At 44.1% G+C, this 26,077-nt stretch overlaps 1 protein-coding gene and 1 long non-coding RNA gene across 4 annotated transcripts in view; one reads left to right on the top strand and one right to left on the bottom strand.

Annotated features, from left to right (window-relative positions):
- LOC117505728 overlaps window positions 1-2,789 on the bottom strand; it is a 29,287-nt gene extending 26,498 nt beyond the window's left edge. The window contains exons 1-2 of the long non-coding RNA XR_004559235.1: window positions 2,724-2,789; window positions 2,364-2,367 (exon numbers count right to left, since the gene is read on the bottom strand). This is a non-coding gene — a long non-coding RNA (uncharacterized LOC117505728). The remainder of the gene's footprint in view (window positions 1-2,363; window positions 2,368-2,723) is intronic.
- sgsm2 (small G protein signaling modulator 2) overlaps window positions 1-26,077 on the top strand; it is a 127,737-nt gene that overhangs the window by 444 nt on the left and 101,216 nt on the right. For all 3 annotated transcript variants that reach the window (XM_034165274.1, XM_034165276.1, XM_034165275.1), the window contains exon 2: window positions 12,868-12,943. In XM_034165274.1, the coding sequence (XP_034021165.1) occupies window positions 12,868-12,943 (76 nt within the window). The remainder of the gene's footprint in view (window positions 1-12,867; window positions 12,944-26,077) is intronic.

Raw genomic sequence — 26,077 nt, forward strand, 5'->3', positions numbered from 1 at the left:
AATGAGGGTTCCCACACGTGCCTTCTAGCAACCAGAAACTTTTTTTTTTTCTTTTTTTTTTTCGTCATCTTCCTGTGTTGCCTCTGTGGATGCAGCAGCAGGCAGAAGTTTCTCTGAGTTGTTTTGGTGGCTTCCCTCACTTGTCTCCTTGCTGTCAGTGTGTTTATGTGCTCTGTTCTCAGAACACCTGATTTTAACCTGCAGAGACACTGAATGGTTAAAATCGACTCCAGCTTTCACCTGCTTTGTTAATGAAGTAAAGTGTCCAGTTGCTTTTGGTCCCTCTGTCTGATGGACAGTCCATCAGTCCAGAAAATGAGTCTGAAAATACTTTAGTTCCTGGTCGTGGCTGGAAATGTAGCATTTTAAACCAAGTCTCTGTGGTTTCTCTGCTGCAGTTGCGTTTCTCAGAATGCCGGTGTCACGCTCTGATGACACAGAAGCGCTGCGATCAGGTGGGATCAAATAAAGTGCTGTAACTTTTGAAACCTTTAATGTGCTGTTGGTGTGATCATCAGACGACCTGATTGATCGGGGTGATCAGAGGTCAATGAAGTGTTGTTTCTTTAAACTTTTAAAGGGCCGTCGTTGTGATCAGCGGACCTGATCAGAAAGCGTCCAGCACTTTAAAAGTTGAGTCACAGCACTCCATTCATTCATTCACAGCAGCGTTTACCACAGCCAGTCAGCTCATCAGCATTCTGTACACAGTCAAAATGGTCCACCAAGATAAAAAAAAAAAATAAAACTAGGACTGCAAGCAGTCATGGACAGGCCCTCGTATCCCCGCACCACCGCCTCGCCACACTACTGCATCCCCTTGCTACTGTGGCACCGCGGCGGGCTCGCAGTACGGCTGAGCAGCGATTGTGGGATTGTGCGAAAGACTGAGTTCCAAGTCACGTGTACCAATTTTTGTCTCCCTACTCCAAAAAACCTCTATGGGGAGGGGTTTTTGAAAGTTTCAAGGGGGCGCTATTGAGGCATTTTGCCCCGCCCATGGGCGACGCCCCTATGATTGTAAGAGGTTGTTGTCCTGGACCTGTGTATCAATTTTCAATCAATCAACTTTTTTCTTATATAGCACCAAATCACAACAAACAGTTGCCCCAAGGCGCTTTATATTGTAAGGCAAGGCCATACAATAATTATGAAAAACCCCAACGGTCAAAACGACCCCCTATGAGCAAGCACTTGGCAACAGTGGGAAGGAAAAACTCCCTTTTAACAGGAAGAAACCTCCAGCAGAACCAGGCTCAGGGAGGGGCGGTCTTCTGCTGAGACTGGTTGGGGCTGAGGGGAGAGAACCAGGAAAAAGACATGCTGTGGAGGGGAGCAGAGATCAGTCACTAATGATTAAATGCAGAGTGGTGCATACAGAGCAAAAAGAGAAAGAAACAGTGCATCATGGGAACCCCCCCACAATCTACGTCTAAAGCAGCATAACCAAGGGATGGTCCAGGGTCACCCGATCCAGCCCTAACTATAAGCCTTAGCGAAAAGGAAAGTTTTAAGCCTAATCTTAAAAGTAGAGAGGGTGTCTGTCTCCCTGATCTGAATTGGGAGCTGGTTCCACAGGAGAGGAGCCTGAAAGCTGAAGGCTCTGCCTCCCATTCTACTCTTACAAACCCTAGGAACTACAAGTAAGTTTTCATGATGATATGACAAAATTAAAGCCGTCAAAAGGAAGAATGTAATTTCATGGCGAAGGAGCGATATTTGACACACCGCCACATAGACGCCATTACTCGTAACTTCAAGGCGTTCATCACGTACTTTCACTAACTTGTTCTGCATGTTTTAGAAATGGAATGAAGTTGATTGGTTTAAGTATGTGACATCAAGACCTCTTAAAGTAAAAATAGGACATTTCCTGTTACCACCGGGGGGCGCTATGGCGGAGGTGGGAAATTAATATATGCAGACATTCAGGGTGGAGCCCTCATCATGTCCAGCAGGTTTGAAGGATCTACGATGAAGAATGTGGGCGTGACAGCCGTTTGACGTGAAACGGCGTGCTCTGAAATGCTCGCCAAAGTTTGACGAACCCTAGCAGCCACGCCTTTTGACCTACAGAAATTATTTTGATAACTTTTGATCAGCATGGGGTCATGATGATGCGCACCAAATTTGAAGACAACTGGATGAAATCCCTAGGAGGAGTTTGTTAGGGCTGTTCATGTTAATTAGTGAAAAAATAAAAGTTGTGAGAGACTTCGGGCCACATGTCGTTTTTGTTCCATTTGTGGTTTTATAGGTTCAGACCAAATTTGAAGTCCATCAGATAAGATTTAGAGGCCCCCCCACAGTGACACATGCTCCTCTCCCTCCGCTGGCAAGACAACGTCACCCTAACGGGAAACGACTCTAATGACATTATTTTTCTTTTACAGCTACATGTGGCGCTTCTAATCACAGAGTGGTGGTTGGTTGGTCACCCAGAGAAGAACATGACTGGAATTTCTGGATTACTACATTGCTTGTTTGGGGAAAATTGTTGCTTTGTGGGGACCCGTAAACAATGTCCCATTACAATAACATTTGGCACAGATCTTTTATTTTATTAGTGGAACAAGAACAACATGTGGCCCAAAAGATTTTGTAACATTTGACAATTTGAACAGGTCTAGAGTTCGTTCAAATGTAAGTCGTGGAAATGGCAAAAAAAAAAAAAGTCAAAATGGCCAACTTCCTGTTGACATTTCACCATCACGTTAAGAGACTTTTTTGTGCGTCCCAGCATGGTAAATGTATGTACCAAATTTTGTGATGCTATGACAAAAAACCCCAATGGGGAGGATCTTTTGAAAATTTGTAGGCGGTGCCATTTCGCTGTGAGCATGGGCGTGGGCCCACAAATATCAAATTTTGGATCCAGATGAACAATTTTGCAAAGTCTGAGTTTCTGACCATGGGAAAGGGGCAAAATTGGGGCTTGAAAAGTGTAAATAAATAAACAGCGCAATTACAATAGGGTCCTTGTACGACGGCTTTGTCATCACTTGGGGCCTAATATTGTTAAATTACTCTGTTTCTGACCCACACCACACTGTGCAGTACCAACCTGAACCACTTGGTGGAAACAAGGCTTAATCATAAGAATATGCTGGTTAATCATCAAGGTGTGGCAGCTGCATTAATTTATTAGATGTATGTATGCCAGCGTTTTTAATACTGTTATTTACTGTTATATATATATATACCGCACCCACAATTATACAAGTTCTGTATAATTGTGGGCATGGTCACTTGTACCATCCGTAACTTGTCTGCGCGGTACGTCTGCTAGCTGCTGTTGTTGTGTCTGTCTGTTCCAGCAGTTCGTAATATGTCTGTCTTGCTGTGATATTTGGACTGAGTGAAACTCTTCTCTGATTTGATGTTGAATGCTAACAGCATTAGCCATTATTGGTAGCCTGAGCCATTAAACCCCATTAATTCATGACTACTGACAAAATAGCAACTCATAATTTTTAATGGTTACATCAAAGTAAATTGTTACGAGGACCACTGAACAGTTCCCCAAAATATGATTTAATAAACACCCAAACTCAGGTTAGCCTGTTAGCTTAGCTGGAAGGGAGGGGTGTGTTCAGGCGTCTTTGCTCACACACTGAGACCCCTATGCTCCGCCCCTTTATGCATTAATGAGCTCAGTCTAACATAGCCGAAGTCACTGCTACCAACATGGCGATGCTCAGATACGGGTTTCGTTTGAGCTGTTCCGGCTCTGGATGGATACGCTTAGAGGAGCAGGATGTCCAGGATGTAGACGGTCTGTGGCTCAGACACACTGCACGTGGTGGAGTTCAGAGGGCGCGGCACCAGGTGATCATGTTGCGTTCCTCCACATGTGGGTTTTCGTTGCGTATTGTGTGTTTAGTTTTATGTGTAAGAAGAAAAATAATAATAATGGTAATAATTGACAAGTATTTGTTGTTTGATAGGAGCAGCATGTTTGTCCTGGTGTTTGGAGACATGACGCACTGACAGCGGCGTCTGTCTCTTTAAGATGCTCTCTGCGCCTCAGCGTTGCCTGGCAACAGGAAGCTTCAGCCTCTTGCAGAGACGTTAAATTGCATCAGTCGTGGGTTTAATATGGCAGCACTGAGGCGGCGTGTGTCCTGCACTCTGTCGAGGTGCGACCGATGACAGAGCAGCTGTGACATCATATGGATGCCTGACAAGCCGGCGTGATGGCAGCATGGTTAGGTTTCAGCTGGAAGTCACTTCATTCATAACGCACCTGTGTGGCGCTGCAGCTCACGTGTGTCTGAGTGTGGACGGTTCACACAAAGATGGTTGAAGAAGAAGAAGAAAACGATGTGCAGGCATCATTCTAAAAAAAAAAAAAGGCCCAGAGTGGGTGCTCCTGTCCACAAGTGATCTTTGTGGTGACTGCTGTTTGACGCTGGCCGTCCTCAGAGCGTCACTGAGCTCAGGACGGAGAATCTTTTCACAAAGCTTTGATTCAGTTTCTGCGGCTGGAGCAGCCTGACAATTCAGAGGATCCCACGAGGTTCTCGTCCCCGTCAGAGAGGGAGATTTTTTTTCAGAGGACTCAGGAGTGAAACACGAATGTGCTTCAGGTGAAACATCACATCTTTTTTCTGGGTTGAGGACAACAAAATCCTTCAACACCTGGAAGGAGAGGGGGAATGGCTTCAGCATCTTTTCAACCTCACTTTCTGTAGCAGGAGGTGTGTGATCTTTCTCCTGGATCAGGAAGGCTCTTTTCTCATTACCAGTGTTGAGATCCTCATCAGGTCGCTGGTTTTCTTTTACTTTGTACTTGATTTTGGTCAAATCCAGGTTAACAATGGGCCGGACAGTGATGACATTTCTTGATAACACCTTCCACTGCACCATGGAGGTTATGCAGCATCACTCCTTTAGGCTGGAAAGCTAAGTTAAAGTCAGCCAGTGGATTCAAGACAGATGACAAGAAGTAATGTACAATAGTAAATTTTCATTTCTTTGTTCTCTAGCTACTGATGACACTCTTTGATATGACCCCTGTTCTTCTCATCCTCATGGCTGGTGAAGTAAGACTGGAGTGCTGGCCACTGGCAAAGAATTCTCTGGATGCAGGCCAGCAAGCTCAACCAACAGGAATCTTCTCTGATTCCACACCAGCAAACCCTTGAAATTCCTTGTAGATCTCTGAGCTCTTTGCATTTTTATCAAAGTAGAGGGAATTTCTTGATTCCAATTCCAACAGCAGGGTTGGCAAGATGACAGATGCCCCCAGGTCAAACACACTTGGTTGCTGTGTCTTGATCCAGAGAGAACAGAACTGTGTGGCCCTTCATAACACTGGCGCCGTCACTGTTGAAAGCCAATCCGTTGTGCCGTGGTATGTTGCATTCACTAAAACTGTTATTCAGTGTGCCACAGCTTTTGTCCTGTGCCAATATTGCAGATTGGCATATCAATGAATCTTGTTTGAACTTCACAGGAGTCCTGGTCATTGAGCCTTGCAAGGAGCACAAAATTCTTCTCTTCACACCCGTCATTGCTTCCATCACACACGAGTCCAAAGGGCTGGTTTCTGCACATCTCAGTGACTTTTTGGTGGCTAATGAGCCTGTTACTAAAGTTTTGGTTAACGTTGAGACCAATAAATAATTTTGGTATAAAATTATTAACACTAGTCCACAGTACCATATTTTCAGTTGGCTATGATCCACAAAATAAAAGTGCTAAAAATAAAGCAGTTTTATAGTTTTACTTCTGTGGGAGGTGATGGTCTAGTGGTTAAGGCATTGGGCTTGAGACCAGAAGATCCTCGGTTCAAATCCCAGCCTGACTGGAAAATCACTTGGCAAGGTCCTTAATCCCCTAGTTGCTCCATCAGTAGTCACATGATGGCTAAACACTGGTGATGGGGTTCTGCTGGCTGCCCAACACGACCATAACACTGACTGACGGATGATGTTCGACTTCAGATCTTGAGCCTTTACAGCTCCAGACTCTTCTCATCATAAGTGTTCTGCTGGAGGTTTCTTCCTGTTAAAAGGGAGTTTTTCCTTCCCACTGTAGCCAAGTGCTTGCTCACAGGGGGTCGTTTTGACCATTGGGGTTTTACATAATTATTGTATGGCCTTGCCTTACAATATAAAGCGCCTTGGGGCAACTGTTTGTTGTGATTTGGCGCTATATAAAAAAATTGATTGATAAGTTCATCTTGCTTTCATCTTTCCAGAGAATCTTCTTCCAAATGTTTTCTGCTCTTCCTGAGTCATACCAGTGGTTTGGGCCTTTACCTAAACTCTATGTTTACATTCCTGATGATGTCTCTTGATTGTAGACATTGATAAAGGTCCTCTGACCTCTTCAGAGTCTTCTGGACTCTTCAGAAATGATGTCATTCTGTCATTGTCCACTTCAGTAGTGTTCTGTGGTCTCCCAGGTCTTTTGGTGTTGATTAGGTCACCGTTTGACATTTCTGCTGTTGGTCTGATAGAGTAATTTTGTTTGTTTTTTTTCCCATCAAGCAACTCGATGTCGTGATAATTCGGTCAGTCAGTTGTGTGACGTTTAACTTGGGAGTGAGATATCTTCATTCGCACTGGTCCAGTTGTCACAAAAGTTAGTATATTTATTCAGCATATTGACCCCAAGAAGCCAATTGATTTTCAGGGTCAATAGGTCAAAAGTTAAGGTCGCTCAAGTATACATTATAGAGGTCTTCTGAAGAAACGCATCACTTGTTAGTGGTCATCTTATCACCATTTGTCCACCATTAGTGATCGATCTCTGCTCCCCTCCACAGCATGTCTTTTTCCTGGTTCTCTCCCTCAGCCCCAACCAGTCCCAGCAGAAGACTGCCCCTCCCTGAGCCTGGTTCTGCTGGAGGTTTCTTCCTGTTAAAAGGGAGTTTTTCCTTCCCACTGTAGCCAAGTGCTTGCTCACAGGGGGTCGTTTTGACCGTTGGGGTTTTACATAATTATTGTATGGCCTTGCCTTACAATATAAAGCGCCTTGGGGCAACTGTTTGTTGTGATTTGGCGCTATATAAAAAAATTGATTGATTGATTGATTTGTCCAGGGCACCGCAGGTTCCTGCTCTTTCATGGACCCGTCTTCAGACTTTGTTTTGACACTTAAACCCAATGACTACATAATAAAAAGTCAACACTCGGCATCAACTCCAGACCTTTTATCCACTTAATTTGCCTAATAACGAGGAAACAGGACACACCTGGTTATGTCCAAATATGTCTGGTCTCTGTGAATAGACAGACTGTCAAAAGATGTCTGTAATTCCTAAATGATGGTTGGTGTTCTGGGGACACATTTTAGAGACTTTGTTCAAATATGTCTTTGCCTGGCTGTACATGACCCGTGTGTGGCCGATAAATATGTGCTGAGGGCCGCAGGTTAATGGTGAAGTGTAGCTCGGATCGTAGACTTCAAGCTCCGGTGATGAGGATTTGTACTGGTTCCAGTTTCTACGTAGAATTTCGTTTCAGAGGTTTTTTTGTTTTTCCTCTCCTCTCTGTTTGACGTGCAGCTCCATCCAGAGATGGGAGTGGGTCTCTTCTTCTGCAGGCCTCCCATCCTCGACACCAGCATGGACTCCCAAAAATTCCTGTATATCTGTATTGTCAGTTGTCTGTATCATGGCCCAAGCAGAGAGTTGCCTCTTTGAGTCTGGTCTGCTTGAGGTTTCTTCCTCAAACCATCAGGAGTTTTTCCTTACCACTGTTGTTCTGAGGGTCAGTAAGTTTAGACCTTACTGTGTGAAGCGCTTTAGGGCAACTCTGTTGTGATTTGGCGCTACATATAGTAAGTCCCTTTGGCTGCTCCCTTGTTTGCACTCAGGATCTCCACAGCAAATCCAAGGTGGATCTGCATGTTGAATTGGCACAGGTTTTATGCCGGATGCCCTTCCTGACGCAGCTCCACATTACATGGCGAAATGTGGCGGGGGTGGGATTTGAACAATTTCAATTTATTTTCCTTTATATAGCGCCAAATCACAACAGAGTTGCCTCAAAGCGCTTCACACAGGTAAGGTCTAACCTTACCAACCCCCAGAGCAACAGTGCTAAGGAAAAACTCCCTCTGAGGAAGAAACCTCAAGCAGACCAGACTCAAAGGGGTGACCCTCTGCTTGGGCCATGATACAGACACAAATTACAGAAATAATTCACAGAACAATTCACGGACGAATATACAAGAAATGCTGTTGGTGCACAGGACAGGAGGATCACCAACACGAATACAACTCCCATCTCTGGATGGAGCTGCACCTTAAACAGAGAAAAAAAAACAGAATCAGGCATCAGAAAGACAAAAAATACTGTATAATTTGTCAGCATTAATCAACAAGAAAAACAGAAGAAATACTAAGGTGATCGCTGGCTGCTGAACCCGGAATCTTCTGCACTGAAACCAAGCGCTTTAACCACTTGGCCACGAAATTAAATTATTTCCTACTACTATTTACTCTTTATTTTACTTTATCTTTTATTTGTTTTATTGGCTGTTGCAACTTTATTTTTAATTTATTTATTTACAACCCCAGTTCCAATGAAGTTGGGACGTTGTGTAAAATGTAAATAAAAACGGAACACAATAATTTTCAAATCCTCTTCAACCTATATTCAATTGAATACACCACAAAGACAAGATATTTAATGTTCAAACTGATCAACTTTATTGTTTTTGTGCAAATATTTGCTCATTTTGAAATGGATGCCTGCAACACGTTTCAAAAAAGCTGGGACAGTGGTATGTTTCCCACTGTGTTACATCACCTTTCCTTCTAACAACACTCAATAAGCGTTTGGGAACTGAGGACACTAATTGTGAGTGTCATGATTGGGTATAAAAGGAGCATCTCCAAAAGGCTCAGCCATTCACAAGCAAACATGGGGTGAGGATCACCACTTTGTGAACAACTGCATGAAAAAATAGTCCAACAGTTTAAGAACAATGTTTCTCAGCATTCAGTCACAAGGAATAGGAGCAGCTGTGACATCTACATCATCTACAGTCCATAATATAACCAGATGTTTTAGAGAATCTGGAGAACTTTCTACATGTAAGCGGCAAGGCCGAAAACCAACATTGAATGCCCGTGACCTCAGGTGGCACTGCATTAAAAACTGACATCATTGTGTAAAGGATCTTACCGCGTAGGCTCAGGAACACTTCAGAAAATCATTGTCAGTTAACACAGTTCGTCGCTACATCTACAAGTGCAAGTTAAAACTCTACCATGCAAAGTGAAAGTCAAAGATCAACAACATCCAGAAACACCGCCGCCTTCTCTGGGCCCGAGCTCATTTGAAATGGACAGACACAAAGTGGAAAAGTGTGCTGTGGTCTGATGAGTCCACATTTCAGATTGTTTTTGGAAATCATGGACGTCGTGTCCTCTGGACAAAAGAGGAAAAAGATCATCCAGATTGTTACCAGCACAAAGTTCAAAAGCCAGCATCTGTGATGGTATGGGGGTGTGTTAGTGCCCATGACATGGACAACTTACACATCTGTGATGGTATGGGGGTGTGTTAGTGCCCATGGCATGGACAACTTACACATCTGTGATGGTATGGGGGTGTGTTGGTGCCCATGACATGGACAGCTTACACATCTGTGATGGTATGGGGGTGTGTTGGTGCCCATGACATGGACAACTTACACATCTGTGATGGTATGGGGGTGTGTTAGTGCCCATGACATGGACAACTTACACATCTGTGATGGTATGGGGGTGTGTTAGTGCCCATGGCATGGACAACTTACACATCTGTGATGGTATGGGGGTGTGTTGGTGCCCATGGCATGGACAGCTTACACATCTGTGATGGCACCATCAATGCTGAAAGGTACATCCAGGTTTTGGAGCAACACATGCTGCCATCCAAGCAACGTCTTTTTCAGGGACGTCCCTGCTTATTTCAGCAAGACAATGCCAAGCCACATTCTGCACGTGTTACAACAGCGTGGCTTCGTAGTAAAAGAGTGCGGGTACTAGACTGGCCTGCCTGCAGTCCAGACCTGTGTGGCACATTATGAAGCGCAAAATATGACAACGGAGACCCCGGACTGTTGAACAACTGAAGTTGTACATCAAGCAAGAATGGGAAAGAATTCCACCTACAAAGCTTCAACAATTAGTGTCCTCAGTTCAAAATGAGCAAATATTTACACAAAAACAATAAAGTTTATCAGTTTGAACATTAAATATCTTGTCTTTATGGTGTATTCAATTGAATATAGGTTGAAGAGGATTTGAAAATCATTGTATTCTGTTTTTATTTACATTTTACACAACGTCCCAACTTCATTGGAATTGGGGTTGTACAATTGTGAGTAGAGCTGCTGCTCCTTCCCATTGAAAGGAGCCAGCTGAGGTGGTTCGGGCATCTGGTAAGGATGCCCCCTGGACGCCTCCCTAGGGTTAGGGTTAGACATGTCCATCTGGGAGGAGACACCGTGGAAGACCCAGGACTAGGTGGAAAGATTATATCGCTATAGTGGCCTGGGAACACCTCGGGATAACCCCAGTCAGAGGTAGTCAATGTGGCACAGGAAAGGGAAGTCTGGGGTCTCCTGCTGGGGCTGTTGCCCCTGCGACCCAATCCTGGATAAGCGGTTGAAGATGAATGATTGGGGGTAACTTGGTGCCCATTTTTTAATTATGTGCAGCACTTTGGTCGACTGTTGTCATTTTAAACGTGTTTTAGAAATAAAGGTTGAGAGAGTTATGAAGGTCTTCCAGGCACATCCAACTGGGAGGAGGCTTTGGGGAAGACCTAGGACACACGAGAGAGATTATATTTTCCAGCTGTCTTGGGAACACCTCAGGATCTCCTGCGAAGTGTTACAGGATTTGGCCAAGGATAGGGAAGTGTGGGTTGAGCTGCTTGCTCTGCTGCCACCGTGACCCGGACAAGCAACTGAAAATAAATGAATGACAAACATCAAGAAGGCTGACTTTTTTTAAGAAAAGTCCACCGTCCCTAAACATGCTGACTGCAGATGTGAGCTTGACGTGCAGCATCACTTCACTTCTTCTGGTTCGGGGGTGGAGATTTCCACGGGGGGGTTGATGACATTTTTATTTGGTGTCAGGTTGTCCACAGTGTTCATGTGACATAGAATAATTCTTTAAAATGATCTCTGCTGTCCTTTGGACAAACAGGCAACTCTGGTTAATGTATTTGGGTTCAGTTTGTTTTTGCCAAAAACAAAAATTGTAAAATGTCGCTTTGTTTTGTGGGCGGCCATTGCCTCTGCATGGGTGGTCGTGGTCAAGTTCGGAAATGTGCGGTGTCGCCGTGTCGACCACATGAGGGATCCACTTTGGTCAGACAGCTGACAGCGCTCGCGGTGTTTTTAAGGTGTACTGCTCCGGTCTGAGCTCTGTTCTGGTTTTACTCATACAGCAGGAAGTGTTTTTGTCTGAGTGCACAGATCCACAGAGCAGAAAGATCAGATCCGGTCAGACCAGATCTGAATCCCGTCCAACAGCCACATAGTTTGCATTTTCAAGCCTGGTGATGACAGTGAGGGATAAACGGGTCAAAAGCCAGGGAATCCCACACAGACCAGAACGTGAACTCATCCCCGTTTAATTGTCATTGTTCTCACACCACTGAGTATTTAACTTCTTCCTGTGGTTGAGGTGGCGTGTGAGACGAGCCGCAGACTGACCGTCCACCGAGACACTGCACCACCAACACTTGTGTCGGGCTTTCAGTGAAGCTCTGATGTTAACTGGAAGCTGGTGGTGCACGAGTCTGGAAGGGTTTGTCGTAGCTGACAGACGTTAACGATACACTGCTCAGTTTTCAGGGTTTAGTTGGACACTGAAAGATTTAAATATATAGCGTTTTTTGTTTCCAGGGTTGGATGATTTTTCGCTGAGTCGGTCTGATCCTAAACACAGTGACCTCATCCTTGGCTGGAGAAGGTCCTCCCCCCTCCTTTTGGGGGGGTTGGACACAGTTTCTGCACTGTGTGGGTGAAACTCTGACCCGCCTTCTGTCACACAACCGCATAAAGGCGAGTTTGGAAAAATTGTTTGAGGATCTTAAATTTGAAGATCCAGAGTGATTTTACAGCATCAGTTCAGTTTATTTTTCTACCTCAGAACACAACAGACATCATCAGAACGTTCTGAACCCAAACCGTACGGGCTCGACCTGAACCCTAACCCAGCCACCAGCAGGGGGCAGTAGGGGTTGGTGTGGGCAGTCCCCCAAAAAGAGAGAAACAAAATATTTAATTTTGAGAAGTGTTACCGTTTTAGCAATTTAGAATCCATTTAAGTGGGAGTTTACACATTCTTAACGTTAAAAGCCGATAAAGGAAATAAAAAGAATATTTAGGAGCAGGAAGTGAATTTCAGACCCCAACAGTTGGCTGATCGGTTTCTTCCGTTGGTGGTTCAGCGCGGTCACTGTGATGCTGCCGTTCAGCCCCATCAGGTGTCACGTGATCTTACAAAATGTCCAGTGAACATAGTGAGACTTGGATGAGGATCACTGAGATTGAGGGAACATCAGACACCACATTTAGTCCATGTGGGGAGTTGAGAGGACACAGGTGTCTCAGTGAGGAGGACCCCAGAGACTGGAGAAGGACACGGACACGCCCAACAGTTGTCTTCCTGAGTGGTTGCCATCCAGGATCTGTGAAGATTCTACAGGCTGGCTCTTGTTTCTCGACCTGACTTAAGGTCTTTGTTTTTAAATTAATCCACTGATGACATAAAAATTATCTTCAAAAGAAATCAACTTCAACAAACTCTCATCAGCAGGTGTTTGGTTTAGTGACGCTTGTGAGGTGTTTCTGTTTTTTGCTGCAGTAAGGCTCTTATAAGACTGTGTGTGTGTGTGCTCGCAGGTGAAGCAGATTATGGAGGAAGCTGTGACAAAGAAGTTTGTCCATGAGGACAGCAGCCACGTCATCGCTCTGTGCAGTAAGTGCCTCCTGCTCTCACGTGCACACGCACATGAGCACAGACACGTTCAGAAAAACAGCTCCAGAAGTTACAGCTTCAGGAAATCAAAGCGGAGGGGGGAGGGGCTCATGTCAAGATGAAAGTTTCTGTAAATGGTAAATTTATGTAGCGCTTTTCCATCTGCATCAGGCGCTCAAAGTGCTTTACAATAATGCCTCACATTCACCCCAATGTTAGGGTGCTGCCATACAAGGCGCCTGCTACACACCGGGAGCAATAGGGGATTAAAGACCTTGCCCAAGGGCCCTTAGTGATTTTCAGGCTGGGATTTTCCTGTCAATCACTGTGACATCACATGTGGTTCCAGTGTTCCTTTGTTTTTTTTTTTTTTTTTTTTTTCCCCCCCAACTATTGTTTGCGTTAACGCTGTGCTGTGCACAGTCTCAGTGACACGGCCGCGGGTTTGAGTCGTTCAGACGTGGTGAACGGAACACGATGTCCATTTTTACTTCAGAATCCTCTTCGACTCCAGTCTGACAGTCGATCTGTTCTTTGTGGACGACTGAGAGATTCTACTGAAAGTATCTCATGCAGCAGATGGCAGAGTGGGCGGAGCTTCTCGCTGCAGCTTCACCGTGTTTCTGGATGGCTGTTGGTTTTTCCTGTTGTGTGTCCAGCACACAGCCTCGTTGGGCTCGTTAGGTTCGCTGCATGGAGGCGTTGCACCCTGAGCTGTGTAGTTTGCTAAAAACAGTTTTCTGCCAAAAAACGCCTAAAAAGTTCTTGGCCCTGAAATCTCTGAGAACGCCTGTGAAGAAGGAGTCGGTGCATTTAGTCTTTTGTTTGTTTTGTTTTTTACGCGATGGTGGATGATGTAACTGATGGCTTTCAAGGAAGAGCTGATTCTGTTTTTAATGGTGTATCAAAATGTGTTTTCTTTTTCCTTTGATCTCTGCTGAAAATACTTGCCTTATGATGTCACAAAGCTCTGTGATCACTTGTGTACCTGCTCGTCTCTGGGTACATCTTGGGCTTCATGTGGTCCACTCCGTTTTCGAGGGTCGCTGTGGGTTCTTTCCTGACTCATCGTCCCAGTGCTGGAGAAGAGAGGACGTTGCATGTGGAACCTCTGAACCCTGTTGTCTCTTTCGGTGCCTGCAGCTGGATGTCAGTTTGAGCTCCTTGGTGGCAGGAGAAGCTTCAGTTGGTGGTTTTTAGTGGACAGGAGTCCAGGTTGACATTGATAGAACTCAAAGTTTCCTTCATCTGAACTTTTGATCACCACAAATGTACTGTGGTCAATCTTGCAGCTGATTGGTTATTGATGAGATGAGGGGGAGGAGCAGGAATGAGGTGCTTAACTGCACCAACGTGTTTTCAGCATGTTGATCATGAAAAAGTATAATTTACTTTATAATGTTAAATCAGCTCCTTCTAGAAGTAATAATCAGCATCAACTAATGTTCCTAATGAAGGGTTTTGACTTCATAACCTGCTGAAACAGGGCTGCTGCTCCTGTAAACGACCCGCTGCACGCTTCGCTCACAGATCCGATCCCTTGCCAGAAACCCTCTCGCTTCTGTCACTTAAATCACAGTGTGACACGTTCAGTGTGTACCAGCTGACGAGCTGATGGATTTAAAAGGCGCCCGTGACAAACTAGCCAGCCTCTGCGCGCGGGGTTACCGTCACCATAGCAACAGTGACCTGCATATTAATTAAGTTTTGGGGAAAAGATTACTCCAGTTAGACAAGCAGAAACTTTAATCGACCCTGCAGCAGCTGCTTGGAACCAGGTGACCTCAGCGTTTAGGCCGTGAGGTCGGAGCCGAGCTCAGGATCTGCAGGTTCCAGTGGAAACGTGTTAAATAGAACAGGAAGCACCTGCTCACGTTAACGGCCGTCTCGCTTTCATCTGGAGTTTGTTTTTTTTGTTTTTTTTTTTGGGTGGGGGGGTGTCTATAAGTTTTCTCTGGCCAACGGCGCTACGTTTGCTTCCTGCAAAATCTTTTTACAAAAGCAACGTTCGATGTTAAACAAACCAGATTTCCAAATCCAGTCCTCATCCGTGTAAATGACGTAAAAATCAGTGCAGCTGTTTTGCGTTTTGGGCAGAACCTTCCTTCTGGAAATATGGAAGGAGATGAAACGGTGATGATTACAGTTAGTGACTGATTGTCATCATTTCCTAAGAAAAGGATGTGATGAGATTCAGTGTAGAAGAAGAAAGGAAGGGACAGAAGGTCTTCTGCGGCACCTAATGGACTCATTAGGAAACCGGGTTTTGGCATAATGACCTGCCTCGCCGCAGACGGATGAACCTGCAGACACAGAAGGAGGCGATGATGAAGGTCATAATCAAAGAAATAGAAGATATATAATATTAAAATAATGAAGGGGAGCGGTCTGGACCGCCAGCCACCTCCCACCGAGCTCAGAGAGCCGACTGCACTGCGGAGGTTGGACTGGTGAAAGCGGCAGTAAATCTCCAGCGTGGGCCAAAGACCTGCCAGATACGGATCTCTGTCCACCGTATGGTCCTATCAAACTGATTTAGGAGTCAGAGAGGCTGGCAGCGCTCAGGTGGAGGTGTGTGGTTAATTGTGTTCAGACTAGCAGGTTGACCACAAGCTGTGGGGTGGCAGTTGTGATTTAAAAATCAATAATGATCTGCATCTGGCCACAGGAAAACTTGGTTTGGTTTTTCCCCACGACATTAAGAAAATAGTAAACATGCTAATTATGGTACCACACGCGGTATTAACCTAAAACAACAAAAAACCCTGTTGCTGATCTGCATTTATGGCTTGGTGCCCCCTACTGGCCACCCTGTGTTGTTGTTCTACAGACATCTGTGCTTGTTTTCCTGCAGAACCTGTTTGTTTTAGTTTCTCTCCCTGCAGTGAAGTTGGATAAATCCTTTGTGTAATCAGTCTGGTGTGTGTTTGCTGTTCACTGTGATTGGAGCTGCACCGTCTGCAGCTCACTGATTCTCTGTAACGTACCAACACCACGCTGACGTCCACCAATGCATCAGGGAACCAGAAACATACAGACTTTCTCAGCTTCTCATCTTTTCTCTGAAACCTCTTGAGAGTTTGTGGATGTCATGTCCAGCCTGCATACAGATACTGTGAGGATGGAGTCTTAGACTTCCTCCCAATGAGTTCTGGTGTTCCTCAGGGATGTGTTGTGGCTGAGACACTGTTCCAGTCTTGCATGAACTGGGTGTCAGGTTGGGTTGTGGAAAGCAGCTTCTGTTGATGAGGAAGAGTTCTCTGACTTTGACTTTGTGGACGATGCTGTGATGTCTAAGCTGGAACAGAGTGTCTGGGTTTGAGATTGTCCTGGATCCAGTCTAGCATCCAGGTTTTCAGTGACATCCTGACTCATTCATCAGAAGTGTCACTGTCTGTGTTGAAAGAGTTGAACTTGTGGAGACATTCACTAATCTCAACAGTGACCTTTATGTCTCTAGGTCCTTGTCCTTTGACACCCAGAAGCATCTGGGAAGATCTTATGGCATCATGAGGTCAAAGGTGATTGGTGATCCACTGCACTACTGAACTGTCATGGGTCCTGGATGGCAGCCACACAGGCACCAGCACCTCTCCAAAGAAACCATGTATGTGCTGCACGTAGGTGACTTGTGGGCGGATCCTCTTCTAGGTGACCTGTGGGCGGATCCTCTTCTAGGTGACCTGTGGGCGGATCCTCTTCTAGGTGACCTGTGGGCGGATCCTCTTCTAGGTGACCTGTGGGCGGATCCTCTTCTAGGTGACTTGCGGGCGGATCCTCTTCTAGGTGACTTGCGGGCGGATCCTTGGCTTTGTCTGAGCTGGAACATGAACCTGTCCGACAGAGCCGTGAGCTGGATGTTGCTTTATTTATTTATTTTTCTCTTTTCTGTATCTGTAGGAAATCTGAACCTTTTGGAGAGTAAAACCTGATGTCGCTGCTCACTGAATATAAGTGATGCACAGATCCACATTTTTTCACTTCTGATCCTGATATCTGCTAATACCGATACTATTCTGATACCAGAGCTCTGTTTGCTTTAATATTAATATTTTCATTATTGTTGATTTCATGAGGGTATTTTGTATCCTCAGTTATACAGCTTCATGATGAAGTGATATAGAGGTTTTTTCTTATAAAGAAGACCTGAAAGTTCAGCTACAATTTGCCAGAAGGTACATCCAAGATGCAGGCCTAGATTTGATATTTTGGTGAAAAAATTAAGTACATTTATTTATTGTTGGGTCAGTGGCTGAAGTTTCATTTCTTGAACACCAGATGGCACACCTGGCCCGAGTACATATACCATTTTAAAGATGGAGTGCATTTCCAAAATGCAACAAGAAACCACCAGAAAATAAATAAAAGTACTTAATTGACTCATATTTGGTGTTCTTGAATGAAGGGTTTTCTCATTACTCTGCATCTCCTTGGGGCATGTCTCCGTTGGGGAGGTTCCTTCTGTTCGCAGCCAGCAGAGAATCTCTTCTGGAGGAAAAAAAAACATGCTCATGGATCGGAAAACTCTGCAGGTTGTATTGGAAATTTTCAATCCGTGAATTATGTTGGTACTGGAACCCGATACCAATATTGGATCTGATTGGCCCCATCCCTAGAGGGTGTGCCCTTGGTCAGGTGACATGCGGGTGTGCCACCTGTGTGCAGAAATGTGGGCATGTCAGGGTTTTTTCTAAAAGTGATCCTGTATAAAGTTTGTCAGTCCTGTTTCCCGGAGAAGATCATTTGTGTCGTGTGTTCTGTTCGTGAAAGTCGATGTTCTGTGTCCGAGTCGCTCTGGTACGTCCACATGAGTCAAGGAGACTTCAGAAGTTTTTGTTTGATGCTGTTGATGGTTGAACACTTAGTTCTGGTTCTGTTCTGAACCTGATGAACTTTGTTTCATTTGTGCATGTGTTGCAGCATGCGCACATCGCTGTTTCCTCAGTGTGTGATGTCACTTCCTGTGTGACTCATCTCTCCCAAAATTGTGATTTGACAGTACACGCTCTGAAAAGCTTCCGCTCCGCCTCACATCATCAGGGCTCAGCGCGGTGCACAGAGCCGAGGACGCGCGCTGTCTGTGCGCGCCGCCGCTGCAGCTCTTCACTTTCCACCAGCAGCTGAAAGCAGATGCGCAGCAGTTGTCATGCCAACCCCACTGACCCCATGACCATCTCAGCTCCTGCCTTCCCTCCTCTTTCCTTTCACCATCCTCCCATCCCACGCGTCAGGGACTGAACCGCTTCATGCTCTGTCTGCCTGAGACGCCACGCCACATGCACATTGCACCGTGCGCAAACATCACCATTGATATTTTTAAATCTGACTTTGATCTCTGGCTGTTCCCAGGAAGTTTCTTTCATGCTACAGACCAGTGAAAGAAATCAAACCTGCAGCACCTCTTCAGAGATCCAGCGTCCGCCGGACTCCTTGAATTTCAAAACCTTTGGTCCCAAATATTTCAGGCCAGACATGGAGTCAAACTGCCCCGTGCCGTGTCAGGGGTGTGGCCCACATCTGTGCATCTTGATAAGGAGAAAGAGATTTTTGTGTAAGAGCTATGAACAAGTGTTTTACTTTGATCACCATCTGCTCATTAAGCTGCACAAATGATACTGATCTCAGGATGCTGGAGACCAGACGTCCACCACTCAGATAACGAAGTTGGAGTACAGCATCAAGCCAGTTCAACTTCTGGGATATTGATTGGGTTAGTTAATTAGTAGAGGGGGTTGTTCATCAGTTTCAGCTGCTTTGGTGTTGATGAAATTAACAACAGGTGCACTAGAGGGCAACAGTGAGACAACCCCCAAAACAGGAATGTTTTTACAGCTGGGGGCGATGGACATTTTTCCATCCCCATCAATTCTGAATGATTTTTTTTTTTTTTTTTTTTTTTTTTACTAGTTTTACATTTGTCTGGGGTCAGTATCCCTGATGGTACCATGGTGCCGTACCTGGACCCTACAGAGGGGTGCACAGGTAGTCCAACTCCTCCAGGATGGTACAGCATTAGGTGCCGAAGGTTGACAGAAGGTTTGCTGTGTCTCCCAGCACAGTCTAAAGAGCATAAAGAAGATTCCCAAAGAATCAGAAACAGACTTCATGAGGGGGGCCTGAGGGACCAACATCCTGTAGGGGGTGCTATGCTCACTGGCCATGGAGCTCAGTTGGTATTTGCCATAGAACACCAGAATTGGCAGGTCAGCCACTGGCACCCCGTGCTTTTACCAGATGACAGAGGCTTGAACCTGAACACGTGACAGATGTGAGCAGGTCTGGAGACACCATGGAGGACCTGATTCTGCCTGCAACATCATTCAGCCTGACTGGTTTGGTGGTGTGTCAATGATGGTCTGGGGAGGGACACACAGACCTTGACAGACTAGACAACGGATGAAATCCTTGGACCAGTTGTCAGACCCTAAGCTGGTGCAGTGGGTCCAGGGCTCCTCCTGGTGCACAACAATGCCCAGCCTCATGTGGTGAGAGTCTTCAGGCAGTTCCAGGATGATGAAGGAACTGATTCCATTGACTGATCCCACACTCACCTGACCCAAATCCAACAGTACACCTCTGGGACATTATGTTTTGGTCTATCTCACACCACCAGGCTGCACCCCAGATGTTGTCAGTTATGCATACAAGCACACAGGGACCAAACAAACTACTGAGGACCATTTGGAGTTGCTGCAATGAAATTTTGTCAAAAAGGACAAACCTGCTGCATCTTTTTTTTTTTTTTTTTTTTTTTTTTTGCTTTGGTTTTTGGGGTGTCTTTGAATTCAGCCCTCTGTAGGACAAAACTTTGTCTGAAAAAAAATAAACGCTTGCCTTAAATAGGCACCAGCTATTATGTGCATTAAAAAGATTACATTTGGTCCAGTCACTCTTTTTTTCTAAGTCTGCTGCGGAGTGGTACCTTAAAAGCCTAACTTAGAAGTCATTAAATTTTGGTAACGATCCGGAACACAATCCGGATCCAGTAATTTTTTTTTAAGGATTCTTTATCATTGCAGGGTAGGGCCAATTTCAACATTTTTGCATCTAACTTCATGAAGATGGGTCACAAAGGCTGAACAAAAATTAAGTTATGAAACAACAATAATTTAGCATTTGTTTCTCCTCATTGAATAAACTTATTAGAAAATTAAAAAGCTTGTGTAGTTCATGCAGTTTCTCTTTATAAATACATTTGCTGAAGATCTAAGGGTTTAACCACTGAATCGGAAACATGATGGTAGATACGTGAAGTGGCGTGGAATCAGGCCTATGGCCTTGGTGGAGGTTTGCGCTCTCCAAGTGCTTCTAGTTAAATTTTTAATTCACTTTTTTTTTTCTGTTTTTATTATGCTCTGTGACACGCCTCGAGGCAGTCTCATCATGAATTGGCGCTATATAAATTAATAAATTTGAATTTTTGAAATTTGAATCAACCTCCAAACCAAATGTTCCATACGTACAATTTCTCTCAAGAATTGTGGATCATTTGAGTGTCTTTTTCTGATTCCATGTTGTGAAGTTGGTCATATTTCTGGACTTTCCTGCCAAACATAATTGATCCATGATCAGAATGTAATCAGCGGGCGCACTGCAAAAACTATTAAAATATGACGGGAGAGGAAGGAGTGAAAACGTAAAAGTGATGAATCGCAGTCCTTTGTGGTCTCAGTCATTTTGCAGGTTCGCCGCCCCACAGAGGGCTCTGATCTAAAGCGGTTTGGTTTGTCACACCTAAGGATATGTGTGAAACTTACCACCATATTACAGTGCAGGCAGCAAGCAGCATTTTGTTAATTATCACCTGCCTTAAATTATGCCATGCCTTGTTTAGGTCCTGGGTCTGAGCACGGTTTGAAAAAAATAAACTCAAGGAAATGCAGCTATCAAATGGAATAAATGAATATGTGTGGAAAATGATGGCCGAAAGCCAGACTGTAACTCATGTAAGAGTTGTAGAGTTTGCGTGTTCTCTCCATGTTTGTGTGGGTTCCCTCCAGGTGCACCGGCTTCCTCCCACATCTGAAGACATGCAGATTAGGTGGATTGTTTGCAGGTGTAAATGTGTTTGTTTGTCTGTCTATGTGTGTCCCTGTGACAGACTGGCGCCCTGTCCAGGGTGAACCCGCCTCACGCCCTGTGACTGCTGGGATAGGCTCCACCCCCATGACCCTTAACTGGAGTAAGCAGTTGAAGATGAGTGAGTGAGTGCGATTCACCCTTAACCTCAAAGTGTCTGGTTTCAGGTTTAAACCAGGACGCACTCACAGCAAATACATCTGCCAAGACCCAACAGTTGTCCATTTGTCTGTTATCCTAAAGCACAAAATCCATCACCATCAGACTCCAGATCCAGAAAACCAGCCACTGGAGTGTCAACAGACAGATGAGGTGGAACGAAGGAAAGAACTAATGAAAGAGAAAAGCTTTAAAACTGAACCCTTTTGAGTCTGGACACACAGATTCAGCCCCATTCTTAAAGCATCACTCACTCATCTTCACCCGCTTACTCCAATGAAGGGTTTCAAAATATCTTCTGACATAAATCAAATCAATTTTATTTATATAGCGCCAAATCTCAACAAACAGTTTATATTGTAAGGCAAAAGCCATACAATAATTACAAGAAAAACCCCAACGGTCAAAACGACCCCCTGTGAGCAAGCACTTGGCGACAGTGGGAAGGAAAAACTCCCTTTTAACAGGAAGAAACCTCCAGCAGAACCAGGCTCAGGGAGGGGCAGTCTTCTGCTGGGACTGGTTGGGGCTGAGGGAGAGAACCAGGAAAAAGACATGCTGTGGAGGGGAGCAGAGATCGATCACTAATGATTAAATGCAGAGTGGTGCATACAGAGCAAAAAGAGAAAGAAACAGTGCATCATGGGAACCCCCCAGCAGTCTACGTCTATAGCAGCATAACTAAGGGATGGTTCAGGGTCACCTGATCCAGCCCTAACTATAAGCTTTAGCAAAAAGGAAAGTTTTAAGCCTAATCTTAAAAGTAGAGAGGGTGTCTGTCTCCCTGATCTGAATTGGGAGCTGGTTCCACAGGAGAGGAGCCTGAAAGCTGAAGGCTCTGCCTCCCATTCTACTCTTACAAACCCTAGGAACTACAAGTAAGCCTGCAGTCTGAGAGCGAAGCACTCTATTGGGGTGATATGGTACTATGAGGTCCCTAAGATAAGATGGGACCTGATTATTCAAAACCTTATAAGTAAGAAGAAGAATTTTAAATTCTATTCTAGAATTAACAGGAAGCCAATGAAGAGAGGCCAATATGGGTGAGATATGCTCTCTCCTTCTAGTCCCAGTCAGTACTGTAGCTGCAGCATTTTTAATTAACTGAAGGCTTTTCAGGGAACTTTTAGGACAACCTGATAATAATGAATTACAATAGTCCAGCCTAGAGGAAATAAATGCATGAATTAGTTTTTCAGCATCACTCTGAGACAAGACCTTTCTAATTTTAGAGATATTGCGCAAATGCAAAAAAGCAGTCCTACATATTTGTTTAATATGCGCATTGAATGACATATCCTGATCAAAAATGACTCCAAGATTTCTCACAGTATTACTGGAGGTCAGGGTAATGCCATCCAGAGTAAGGATCTGGTTCGGATCAGGGAGACAGACACCCTCTCTACTTTTAAGATTAGGCTTAAAACTTTCCTTTTTGCTAAAGCTTATAGTTAGGGCTTTCTCTTTTTGCTCTGTATGCACCACTCTGCATTTAATCATTAGTGATTGATCTCTGCTCCCCTCCACAGCATGTCTTTTTCCTGGTTCTCTCCCCTCAGCCCCAACCAGTCCCAGCAGAAGACTGCCCCTCCCTAAGCCTGGTTCTGCTGGAGGTTTCTTCTTGTTAAAAGGGAGTTTTTCCTTCCCACTGTCGCTAAGTGCTTGCTCATAGGGGGTCGTTTTGACCGTTGGGGTTTTTCTGTAATTATTGTATGGCTTTTGCCTTACAGTATAAAGCACCTTGGGGCAACTGTTTGTTGTGATTTGGCGCTATATAAATAAAATTGATTTAATTTGATTTGTGGGGCCAAGTACAATAACTTCAGTTTTATCTGAGTTTAAAAGCAGGAAATTAGAGGTCATCCATGTCTTTATGTCTGTAAGACATTCCTGCAGTTTAGCTAATTGGTGTGTGTCCTCTGGCTTCATGGATAGATAAAGCTGGGTATCATCTGCGTAACAATGAAAATTTAAGCAATGCTTTCTAATAATACTGCCTAAGGGAAGCATGTATAAAGTGAATAAAATTGGTCCTAGCACAGAACCTTGTGGAACTCCATAATTAACCTTAGTCTGTGTAGAAGACTCCCCATTTACATCAACAAATTGTAATCTATTAGATAAATATGATTCAAACCACCGCAGCGCAGTGCCTTTAATACCTATGGCATGCTCTAATCTCTGTAATAAAATTTTATGGTCAACAGTATCAAAAGCTGCACTGAGGTCTAACAGGACAAGCACAGAGATGAGTCCACTGTCTGAGGCCATAAGAAGATCATTTGTAACCTTCACTAATGCTGTTTCTGTATTATGATGAATTCTGAAACCTGACTGAAACTCTTCAAATAGACCATTCCTCTGCAGATGATCAGTTAGCTGTTTTATAACTACCCTTTCAAGAATTTTTGAGAGAAAAGGAAGGTTGGAGATTGGCCTATAATTAGCTAAGATAGCTGGGTCAAGTGATGGCTTTTTAATAATGGTTTAATTACTGCTACCTTAAAAGCCTGTGGTACATAGCCAACTAATCAATCAATCAATCAATTTTTTTTTTTTTTTTTTTTATATAGCGCCAAATCACAACAAACAGTTGCCCCAAGGCGCTTTATATTGTAAGGCAAGGCCATACAATAATGATGTAAAACCCCAACGGTCAAAACGACCCCCTGTGAGCAAGCACTTGGCTACAGTGGGAAGGAAAAACTCCCTTTTAACAGGAAGAAACCTCCAGCAGAACCAGGCTCAGGGAGGGGCAGTCTTCTGCTGGGACTGGTTGGGGCTGAGGGAGAGAACCAGGAAAAAGACATGCTGTGGAGGGGAGCAGAGATCGATCACTAATGATTAAATGCAGAGTGGTGCATACAGAGCAAAAAGAGAAAGAAACAGTGCATCATGGGAACCCCCCAGCAGTCTACGTCTATAGCAGCATAACTAAGGGATGGTTCAGGGTCACCTGATCCAGCCCTAACTATAAGCTTTAGCAAAAAGGAAAGTTTTAAGCCTAATCTTAAAAGTAGAGAGGGTGTCTGTCTCCCTGATCTGAATTGGGAGCTGGTTCCACAGGAGAGGAGCCTGAAAGCTGAAGGCTCTGCCTCCCATTCTACTCTTACAAACCCTAGGAACTACAAGTAAGCCTGCAGTCTGAGAGCGAAGCGCTCTATTGGGGTGATATGGTACTACGAGGTCCCTAAGATAAGATGGGACCTGATTATTCAAAACCTTATAAGTAAGAAGAAGAATTTTAAATTCTATTCTAGAATTAACAGGAAGCCAATGAAGAGAGGCCAATATGGGTGAGATATGCTCTCTCCTTCTAGTCCCAGTCAGTACTGTAGCTGCAGCATTTTTAATTAACTGAAGGCTTTTCAGGGAACTTTTAGGACAACCTGATAATAATGAATTACAATAGTCCAGCCTAGAGGAAATAAATGCATGAATTAGTTTTTCAGCATCACTCTGAGACAAGACCTTTCTAATTTTAGAGATATTGCGCAAATGCAAAAAAGCAGTCCTACATATTTGTTTAATATGCGCTTTGAATTACATATCCTGATCAAAAATGACTCCAAGATTTCTCACAGTATTACTAGAGGTCAGGGTAATGCCATCCAGAGTAAGGATCTGGTTAGACACCATGTTTCTAAGATTTGTGGGGCCAAGAACAATAACTTCAGTTTTATCTGAGTTTAAAAGCAGGAAATTAGAGGTCATCCATGTCTTTATGTCTGTAAGACAATCCTGCAGTTTAGCTAATTGGTGTGTGTCCTCTGGCTTCATGGATAGATAAAGCTGGGTATCATCTGCGTAACAATGAAAATTTAAGCAGTACCGTCTAATAATACTGCCTAAGGGAAGCATATATAAAGTGAATAAAATTGGTCCTAGCACAGAACCTTGTGGAACTCCATAATTAGCTTTAGTCTGTGAAGAAGATTCCCCATTTACATGAACAAATTGTAATCTATTAGACAAATATGATTCAAACCACCGCAGCGCAGTGCCTTTAATACCTATGGCATGCTCTAATCTCTGTAATAAAATTTTATGGTCAACAGTATCAAAAGCAGCACTGAGGTCTAACAGAACAAGCACAGAGATGAGTCCACTGTCCGAGGCCATAAGAAGATCATTTGTAACCTTCACTAATGCTGTTTCTGTACTATGATGAATTCTAAAACCTGACTGAAACTCTTCAAATAGACCATTCCTCTGCAGATGATCAGTTAGCTGTTTTACAACTACCCTTTCAAGAATTTTTGAGAGAAAAGGAAGGTTGGAGATTGGCCTATAATTAGCTAAGATAGCTGGGTCAAGTGATGGCTTTTTAAGTAATGGTTTAATTACTGCCACCTTAAAAGCCTGTGGTACATAGCCAACTAACAAAGATAGATTGATCATATTTAAGATCGAAGCATTAAATAATGGTAGGGCTTCCTTGAGCAGCCTGGTAGGAATGGGGTCTAATAGACATGTTGATGGTTTGGAGGAAGTAACTAATGAAAATAACTCAGACAGAACAATCGGAGAGAAAGAGTCTAAACAAATACCAGCATCACTGAAAGCAGCCAAAGAGAACGATATGTCTTTGGGATGGTTCTGAGTAATTTTCTCTAATAGTTAAAATTTTATTTGCAAAGAAAGTCATGAAGTCATTACTAGTTAAAGGAATACTCGGCTCAATAGAGCTCTGACTCTTTGTCAACCTGGCTACAGTGCTGAAAAGAAACCTGGGGTGGTTCTTACTTTCTTCAATTAGTGATGAGTAGTAAGATGTCCTAGCTTTACGGAGGGCTTTTTTATAGAGCAACAGACTCTTTTTCCAGGCTAAATGAAGATCTTCTAAATTAGTGAGACGCCATTTCCTCTCCAGCTTACGGGTTATCTGCTTTAAGC

This window comes from Thalassophryne amazonica, unplaced genomic scaffold, assembly GCF_902500255.1.
Source record: "Thalassophryne amazonica unplaced genomic scaffold, fThaAma1.1, whole genome shotgun sequence".
In the NCBI taxonomy this organism is placed as follows: domain Eukaryota; kingdom Metazoa; phylum Chordata; class Actinopteri; order Batrachoidiformes; family Batrachoididae; genus Thalassophryne; species Thalassophryne amazonica.